The 8,953-nt window shown below is 44.3% G+C and overlaps 1 protein-coding gene across 2 annotated transcripts; it reads left to right on the top strand.

The window, feature by feature from the left end:
* The first annotated feature begins 718 nt into the window (after positions 1–718).
* On the top strand, positions 719–7,819 carry DRG2 (developmentally regulated GTP binding protein 2). 2 transcript variants are annotated; one of them, XM_089540416.1, is made up of 13 exons: positions 719–826; positions 1,543–1,703; positions 2,557–2,646; positions 3,173–3,233; positions 3,876–3,966; positions 4,416–4,488; positions 5,143–5,233; positions 5,579–5,676; positions 5,945–6,021; positions 6,140–6,228; positions 6,403–6,461; positions 7,033–7,086; positions 7,244–7,819. In XM_089540416.1, exons 1-13 carry the CDS (start codon positions 763–765, stop codon positions 7,328–7,330), a joined length of 1,095 nt encoding a protein of 364 aa, XP_089396542.1. In that variant the 5' UTR covers positions 719–762; the 3' UTR covers positions 7,331–7,819. The 2 variants fall into 2 exon arrangements, with proteins under 2 accessions (XP_089396542.1, XP_089396543.1); XM_089540417.1 differs by lacking the exon at positions 719–826 and adding an exon at positions 862–930.
* Positions 7,820–8,953: the final 1,134 nt, after the last annotated feature.

Here is an 8,953-nt window from a genome sequence, read left to right on the forward strand (position 1 = left end):
ACACACTGCAGAAATAACCCAGTTTGAGAACACTTTAACTGCCCTGGCTCAGTGCTAGGGGATCCTGGGAACTGTAGTTTATTTTGGCCCTAGAGCTCAGGCTAAATGTCTTCTCACAACAGTACAGTTCCCAGGATCCCCTAGCATTGAGCCAGGGCAGTTAAAGCAGTCTCAAAGTGGATTATTTCTGCAGTGTGTTTCGGCACCTTGAGGATATTTACAACAACCCTCCAGTGTATGTCAGTCCCTCTTCCAAAGCTTCCCAACATCTCAAAATGGTTCCTCCTTCCATCTAAAAAGCAGTGGTTCCCAAACTTTGGTCTTACAAATGTTTTTTGGACTCCAACTTCCAGAAGCCCCAGTTAACAATCAGGAATTCTGGGAGATGAAGTACAAAACATCTGGAGGACCAAAGTTTGAGAACCACTGCTCTAGATTTTTTAGACTCCATTTCCCAGAATTCCTGACTGTTGGCCAAGCTGGCTGAGGCTTCTGGGAGTTGGAGTAAAAAAAAAAACACCTGGAGGACCAAAGTTTGGGGATCACTGAGAAACAAATACTAGGAAGCCGCACCGGAAGAGGAAGTACAGGGCGGGGCTTGTGAAATCCCCGCCCATAAAAATGTAAGCGGAACCAAAATCACCGACTCTGGTTTCCGAGGGGACATATTAAGGCGAAGTACCTATGGGAAGAACCACTTCCGGTCCGTCTCCTATTACTTCCGGGTCGTTCTATCTTGGTCCAGCTGCCTGGAAGGCCACGATGGGGATCTTGGAGAAGATCGCGGAGATCGAGAAGGAGATCGCCAGGACCCAGAAGAACAAAGGTTGGTGGGGCCCCAAAGGAGAGGGACCGGAAGTGGAGCCTGGGGCCACTTCCGGCTTCCAGGCTGAAGTCCAGCTGGCAAGGCTCTTCCATAAGTTTCCCAAGGTCTTTAGCCTTTTCTCACCAAAACTACAAATCCCATGATTCCGTGGGATGGAGCCATGGAAGAGGATTGATTATTATTATTATTATATGTTTTGTAAATATTTATAATTTAATTTATTAATTTATAATTAAAAATTAATATTAATAATAGTTCATTAAATAAATTAAATATTATTAATAATTATTAAAGTATTATTAATATTATTTATTTGTTATAAATTAATAAATTAAATTATAAATATTTACAAAACATAATTAATCCAATAACACACATAGTAAAATTACATAATAAAACATGTAAATCTGCATAGCATCTGCAAACATGATCCCTATAAGAATAATAATATAATGTATTTATATTCCGCCTTTTCCCTCAATGCGGATTTCAACAGAAGTATCCCAAGAGAATACCATGAATATCATTGTAGTTCGGTGTGGCAGCAGAGCCCTCTGGCAGAGAAGGCTAAATGTCTTCTCACAAAACTACAATTCCCAGGATTCCCTAGCACTGAACCAGGGCAGTTGAAGCGCTCTTAAACTGGATCATTTCTGCAGTACGTTTTGGACTTATCTCATTGGTCTATCTTTGGTTGTATTATGTTTCCTTTCTAGCTACCGAGTACCACCTTGGCTTGCTGAAGGCAAAGCTTGCCAAGTACCGAGCCCAGCTTCTGGAACCTTCCAAATCGGCGGCGGCCAAAGGCGAAGGCTTCGATGTGATGAAATCGGGAGACGCCCGGGTGGCGCTTATTGGGTTCCCTTCTGTGGGTAAGGTCAGTGACTACTGGGGAAGCGTTGCTCCTGCAACGTCCGTCGCTCTTTCGCACCCCTACCTTTCAAATAAATCAGATTATAGACACAGTGGAAGACAATGGTAGACAGGTAAGATCAATGGGAGCATCAAGGAGAAGAAATGGGATTTGAAGTGGCATTTAAAACACAGCAGGAAGATCCCTTCGAAGACCAGGAGGTGTGGCATTTTAAGGTTAGGGAACAGCTCTGGAGCCCTATCAGGGTCTAGAACCACAATTCCCCAACTTTGGTTCTCCAGGTTTTTTGGACTTCAAATCCCAGAAGCCTTAGCCAGCTTGGCCAGCAGTCAGGAATTCTGGGAGTTGATGTCCAAAGTTTTGGGAACACTGGTCTAGAAAGATGTATTTCTGAGCGGGAAGAGAATGCTAATCCTTACTTAAGATAATTCCCTCCTTAATTAACAAATGTTATGTTATATCCAGGGAGTTGTAGTTTATGGTGGCACCAGAGTTCTCTGCCAAAGGCGGTTAAATGTCACACAAAACTACACTTCCCATAACTCCCTACCATTGAGTCAGGGCAGTTAAAGGGGTCTCAAACTGGATTATTTCCGCAATGTGCTTTGGACCTCAGCCTCTCTTTTTGGGTCTAAAGAGGAAGCTGATGCTTATAGCCTTGCAGACATTTTCTCACAATCCTTTTTTCAGTGGCCCAAGAATATAGTGGCATTTGGCAATGCAGCCTAGAACAATTGCTTTCTAGGGTGAATGAAGTTCATATCATGTAATTTGATCACTAGCTAGAGGCATTTGCTGTTTTTCTCCTTTGGAACCTGCTGCTGTTAACATACTTGCGTGTTTTGCCTCCTTTCAGTCCACCTTTTTGAGTCTCATGACTTCCACTGCCAGTGAGGCGGCTTCTTATGAATTCACCACATTGACATGTATTCCTGGAGTCATAGAGGTAAGTACAGCTTCTTTGGGTTGTCCTTTGTTTATGGAGCAGGGACATGGCTCCATGCTATGGACTCCTGGGGTTTGTAGTTTTGTGAGGCATAACAGCTCACTGAAAGGGAAGGCTAGACATTCCCAGGATTCCATGGTATGGAGCCAGTGGCAGTTAAAGCAGTGTCAAGCCATATTAATTCTGCAGTGTGGCAGCAGCTGGAATGCCTGTAAGGTTGCCTTTTTGTTTTTCAGGTTAAAATACTAACATCACCTATCCTGTTACTAAACCTGTTAATTTCCAGCACTGTAAAAGCATTTAAAACCACAGCAGTGATGATAAAAGTACAATGCAAACAGACTAGCCTTCAGCTGGAAATGAGTTCCAAAGCCTGGAAGCAGCCACCAGGAAGGGCCCCCCTTTATGTGTTCTCACCTTTATTTGAAACATGTCCAGAATACTTTTAAGAACCATCTTAGAAGCCTAAATAATAACGACAAGCTTGCCTCCTCCATTTGCTTTGCTTCTCTGTTTGCTTTTACAGTACAAAGGAGCCAACATCCAGCTTCTAGATCTTCCTGGGATCATTGAAGGAGCAGCTCAAGGTTGGGGTCCTTTTTCTCTCTCTCCAGGCTTTGAATTCCTAGTGTTCTTTTGATATTCCTTAACCAAAAAATCCCTGGTGAGATTCCAAGTTCAGTAGATGTGTCCTTGGGGTAGACCTGGCTAGCCTAGATCTTCTTTTGCTTCTACAGATGTGTTCAACCCTTTGGTTGTTAAAATCATCCTCTTGTATTTTGCACACTTCCCATATCTAGATGACTTGTCCTCCAGAAAGATGTGTATATATGTGCATCATTGCAAGTCAGCTTGGCTGCAGTTACACCATGGAATGGGACTTCTATATAGAATTATCTTTCTGTATTTTGGGTGTATGTGAATGTAAGCGACGTAAAAACTGTAAAGGCGGCAGATCCCATCTGATCTTGGAAGCTAAGCAGGGTCAACACTGGTTAGTACTTACACAGGAGACTGCCAAGGGATACCAGGTTCTGTAGGCTACATTTCAGAGCAAGGAACTGGCGAAGCCACCTTTGAGGGTTCTTTGCCTAAGAGAACCCTGTGAAATTCATGGGGTCTCCGTAACTCCACAGGCAACTTGAAGGCCCATGTGCAGACATGCGCTGTGTGTGTCCAAGGGGTTCTTTGTAGGTGTATCCAGCAAGACGTTCTCCTTTGTTCCTCAGGAAAAGGCCGAGGTCGCCAGGTGATCGCTGTGGCCCGGACGTCGGACGTTGTCATCATGATGCTGGATGCCACCAAGGGAGAAGTGCAGAGGTCAGTGTTGCGTTGGGGAGAGGAGGCTGACCATGTGGGCTGAGTAACAGAGTGGTTTACCTGAGAATTTGGGGCTTTGCTTGGGCTTGGGGATGTTGGGCATGGAGGGTGATGGGTTTGGGAAGGCCATTTTAGGGTGTTGAGCAACACAGGTGGGGCGTTATTCATAGACTCATAGCATTTGGTGGGACTCTTAAGGGCTTTGTAGCCCAGTTCCCTGCCAGTGTTGGAATCCATTGCTAAAACCGTTGTGAGAGATGAACATCCAAACTCTTTTTAAGGAAAGTCCTCCACTCTCTACAGAAGTTTATTCCACTGTCAAACTGCTCTTACCATCAGGAATTCTTTCTAAGCTTCAGTTAGACTTTTCTTTCCTGCAGTTTGGATGCATGGGTTTAAGTTCCCTTGGTTCTTTGTTTTATACCCTCCATCCCTCTTGCGTCTTGCAGAGCTCTCTTGGAAAAGGAACTGGAATCGGTCGGCATCCGGCTAAACAAATACAAACCCAACATCTATTTCAAGGTGAGTTCTGGGAATTCCTTTGCAGGCAGAAAATGCTAAATTCAAGTCCTGACCTTGTCTGTTAAAACAGTGATGGGAAACTTGGGGCCTTTGGATGTCGATAGACTCTTGATTCCCATCAAGTGGTGGTCAATTGATGCAAGTTGATGTCCAATATGATTTGGATAGCCACAGTTTACATACTCCATGTTCTAAAAGGATCCCAAGGGACAGGACTGGAAAGGTTCCTTTCTGAACTACAATCCCATATGCTCCAGTTGACCTGAATTGGCACGGACCATCCCAATTAATCCACTTTTTCAGTTGTGCTTAAAATGTCCCAGTTTTGCTCTCCTCCGTGCACTTTCCCCCTTTTCCTCTTTAGCTTACTTCTATTGCTGCTGAGTTCAAAATGCAAAAGTACTTTGCAGTTCATGAAGTCAGCAGGTAAAACAGAAGTGGGTGCAGAGTATTGCCCTTCCCAGGAGGTTCAGGCAAAAGCAAACTGCTGTATCCTCTCCTAGGCTGGCCATGCTTGCTGGGGGATTCTGGGAAATGTAGTCCAAAGCAATACTTCTAAGATCTTTGTAGTTTCTGAGCACTTTGTGGGGATGCAGAACAATTGTCTTAACCAAGTCTCTCTGTCTCTCTCTTTTTCTCTTTCCCTCCTTCCAGCCAAAGAAGGGAGGGGGCATCTCCTTCAATTCCACAGTGACACTGACCCAGTGTTCAGAGAAATTGGTGCAGCTCATCCTTCATGAATACAGTATCCTTTTCATAACACTACCTTCTTAGGACAGCAATTTGGGGGTTGCTGTCTGGGGCAGAAATTGGCATCGGCTCTGTGCGGAGTTGTTGGTACTGACCTGAGTAAGCAGGGACAGTTCATTCCTCCAAACAGTTAATTCCTCATATATTTATTTATGCCTCACCTTTTCTGCAAAACCAGGACTCCTAACAGCTTACAAATTGAAATACAATACAGTTGAAACATACAGAAGATCAACATGAATATCAAATTATCATCATCAAATGTCATTTATAACCTACTTTCTCCCCCAAGTCAAGATTCAGTTCAGTTCAAAGCAATACTTAACTCTGTTCACCTGAGAAATCTTCAATGCGGAGGTGCTCTTCCGAGAGGACTGCACACCTGATGAGTTTATAGATGTGATCGTAGGCAACCGCGTCTACATGCCTTGCCTTTATGTAAGTACTTTATGAGCAGCGCTATTGTATGCAACTTTTCAAGTGTGACCTTTTCCGTTCTGAACACCAGAAACAGTGATCCTTTGCCCTGCGGTGTTAGTTTTTGCATCAGAGTGTACAGGGTTTTAAAAAGTAGCAGGATCTGATCAGAGAGAGCCCTGCCCCAAGGCATTCGCAACCTCTGTTTATCATTTTGTGGAAGGAGAAAGATAAGAATGAACTCCTTTTTTACTGTGATGATATTCCCTTTTTGTTCCTCCTGCTTTAGGTTTACAACAAAATAGATCAGATCTCCATGGAGGAGGTTGACCGCCTCGCTCGGAAACCCCACAGTGTTGTTATCAGGTAAGGAGAACCCCCAAACCTTGCATCTTGTTGTTTTTGTGGGGTTGGGCTATCCTTTATAGCATGTGATATGTATGATGTGAGTCAGTCGGATGCCTTTTGTCTCTTGTCTCTTTAGCTGCGGTATGAAATTGAACTTGGATTACCTGCTGGAGACACTGTGGGAGTACCTGGCCCTTACCTGTATCTACACAAAGAAAAGGGGACGTAAGTAGCACACTGGGTGCATAGCATCTGATGAAACCAAGATGTGCAAATATTTGTAGGGATAAAGGTGTAGTGGGAATGCCTGCGCCCCTGAAATTTCTAGTGTCCTGGTAATAAGGCTGAATTCTATGATTCTATTATTCTTTCTTCTTTCCCTCTCCTCAATTCTTACAGAGAGACCAGATTTCTCAGATGCCATCATCCTACGAAAAGGGGCCTCTGTGGAACATGTGGTGAGTGTCGGACTCTGGGGCCACAGAGGCCATGCCAAAGGTCATCTCATCCAGACTCGGCTCTGTCAGTTCTTCCCTTACCTGAAGGATTGATAGCAGAAAAGTTTCTCCTTTAAAAAGAAATCAAATCAAAGGAACTGGTTCTGAGCTAGATATGGCTTGATATAGGGAAGCACTTAAGAAATGTCATTGTTAGCAATGATAGGAATGACAGACTCCTATCTCTTCTTTTCTGGCTAAGGCTGTATCTGCACTGGAGAAATAACCTTCCAGTGGCGTACATTCTAGAAAATGGAATATAATACAAAATTAATACGCAATATTAATCAAAAATATACAAACAACAGATTAAAATAAACATCAAATAACAATCCATGTACTATACATAACATCCATCACCATCCTTATCTTAACTTATCTATGAAATGCAACAACTCCAAAGCCCCAACATCACAGCCCTCCCTGTCAACATTCGGAGACGTTCTTCCCAGCAGTGAATACAGTAAACAAACTTGGAACAGAAAGATATGAAGACCCCTACTTACCTTTGAACCTCTGTTTTGTTTTCCAGTGCCATCGCATTCATCGGACCCTCGCCAGCCAGTTCAAGTATGCTCTAGTATGGGTGAGTATGCCTTGGCAAAACTCAGGTGGTGAAGGTTACCAACTGTTATGTTTTTCACCGGTCAGAACTCTGAAACTTTCCTGACTTTGGAGGAAGGTTTGAGAGTCCTGGATGGAGCTTCTAAACCCTTTTAAAACTTGTCTCTTGGTCTTTCAAGGGCACAAGCACCAAATACAGCCCCCAGCGAGTGGGACTCAACCACATGATGGAACACGAAGACGTCATCCAAGTGGTCAAGAAGTAACTCCATCATGCTTCCGAACAGTGACTGGTGGCCAGGCCCTTAGCGTGACTTTAACAGGACACTGCGGAAAAGCAAAACATGAAAAAACAAAATGAGGAGGGTCTGTCTTACCCCTCTCCCTCCTTCCTAAGTTTCCACAAAACCGGCGTAGAAGAGTACGAGGAAATGTGGCGGATGCACTCAACGGATGAAGGAAAGGAGACTGGTTTCTAGAGCATGCACCATTTCTGCCTTTTAGGATTTTTGGCTGCGGTTGGGGGGAACCCACCGGCGCTTCTTGGCAACCAGGTCTTAACTCCCCCCCTCCTTAAAAAATTGTTTTGGATTCCTGAGCCAATGAACACAGAATGGTTCTTTTCGTCCATATGAGTGTCAGTCTGTGGCTGAAAACATATCTTGGGTTACGATCCTCCCTTCCCAAAGCGTTTTGCAAAATCAGCACATGCGTGCTGGACAGGATGCCATTAAAAGTGATCCTTTGGAAAGCAAGGTTTGTCTGTGCCATGTCTGCTTCCATTTGCTTTCTGCTTAGGCCTTTTGTTGGGGGGATGGAGGGAGTCATCCATTTTGGGAAGCCAGGCAGTTTCTCCTTCTCCCACGTTTCCCATTTTGCAAGGCATAAATCCTCATAGCGCTGTCTTTGAATAAATCTTCATAGTGCTGTCTCTGAAAGTTTCACTCTTTCCAGACCTGTCAAAAAACGCCCATCTTCTTGAACCCAAATAAAGGATGATTTCGAAGGACGATTGCTGTGATCCAAAATGTTCCCAGACTATATCTCTCAGTTCTCATGGCTGGTTGAAAACTTGGAGCATATAATAGAATAGGTTCTATACATCTTCTTGGCAAAACAGGAGCGGATAAAATGAATATTCAGATGGGGGAGGTTGGATAAGGAAGGTTGCAGGCCTTATTGCAATGTGTTTCCAGTGTCTTCAAAACGATGCATTCTAGTTTATTATCATTCAGTTTATGCTGCTTTTTTCACAGCCTGGGACCCAAGATGGCTCTCAGGACAGGTTCGGACACGAAGCTGCTAATGCAACCCAGTGATGATAAACACATTTTTAAACAGCAATGAAGCAATCCTATTTAAAAACCAGTGCTAATTTGAGCATCAAAAGCAAGACACACCCTGTTTGCGGTTCGGTTGTGAAGCTGTTTCTAGTACCAACCTCCCATTCTGTGGTTTTATTTTTGACACCCAACAGGTCATGAGTGGAGTGGCACAAGTGAAACTGCAGAAACACACACTTTTCTCTTTGCAGCAGGAAAGTGTTTCCTTGCCATCGAAGGCAAAGGCGCAGGAGTGGTTTAAGAAGTTGGCAACCCTCTAGCTTCCCTACTTGCTGGCTGAGCTTTCTGGGGTGCACATAATGCCCATGTGTGCCCCTTTCCCCTTCCCCTTCCTAACTGGTGCCACATTGCCAATAACCTCTGGCAGCCTGGCATGGAAACCACATCTCCCTCCGGTCATGCGCGCAGGTGAGAGAAGAATAACTCTCATCAAATATGCATGGTGTGCTGTCTTGCAGCAAACTGTGGCCGACTCGGCTCCAACAAGCCATCGCCGGAGGTGGCCAAGGCCTCCGAAAGTTCCTCTGTCCTGGGTTCAAGGGGGCG

The sequence above is a fragment of the Sceloporus occidentalis genome, unplaced genomic scaffold (genome assembly GCF_023333645.1).
Source record: "Sceloporus occidentalis isolate IW3139 unplaced genomic scaffold, rSceOcc1.0.p SCAF_10, whole genome shotgun sequence".
In the NCBI taxonomy this organism is placed as follows: domain Eukaryota; kingdom Metazoa; phylum Chordata; class Lepidosauria; order Squamata; family Phrynosomatidae; genus Sceloporus; species Sceloporus occidentalis.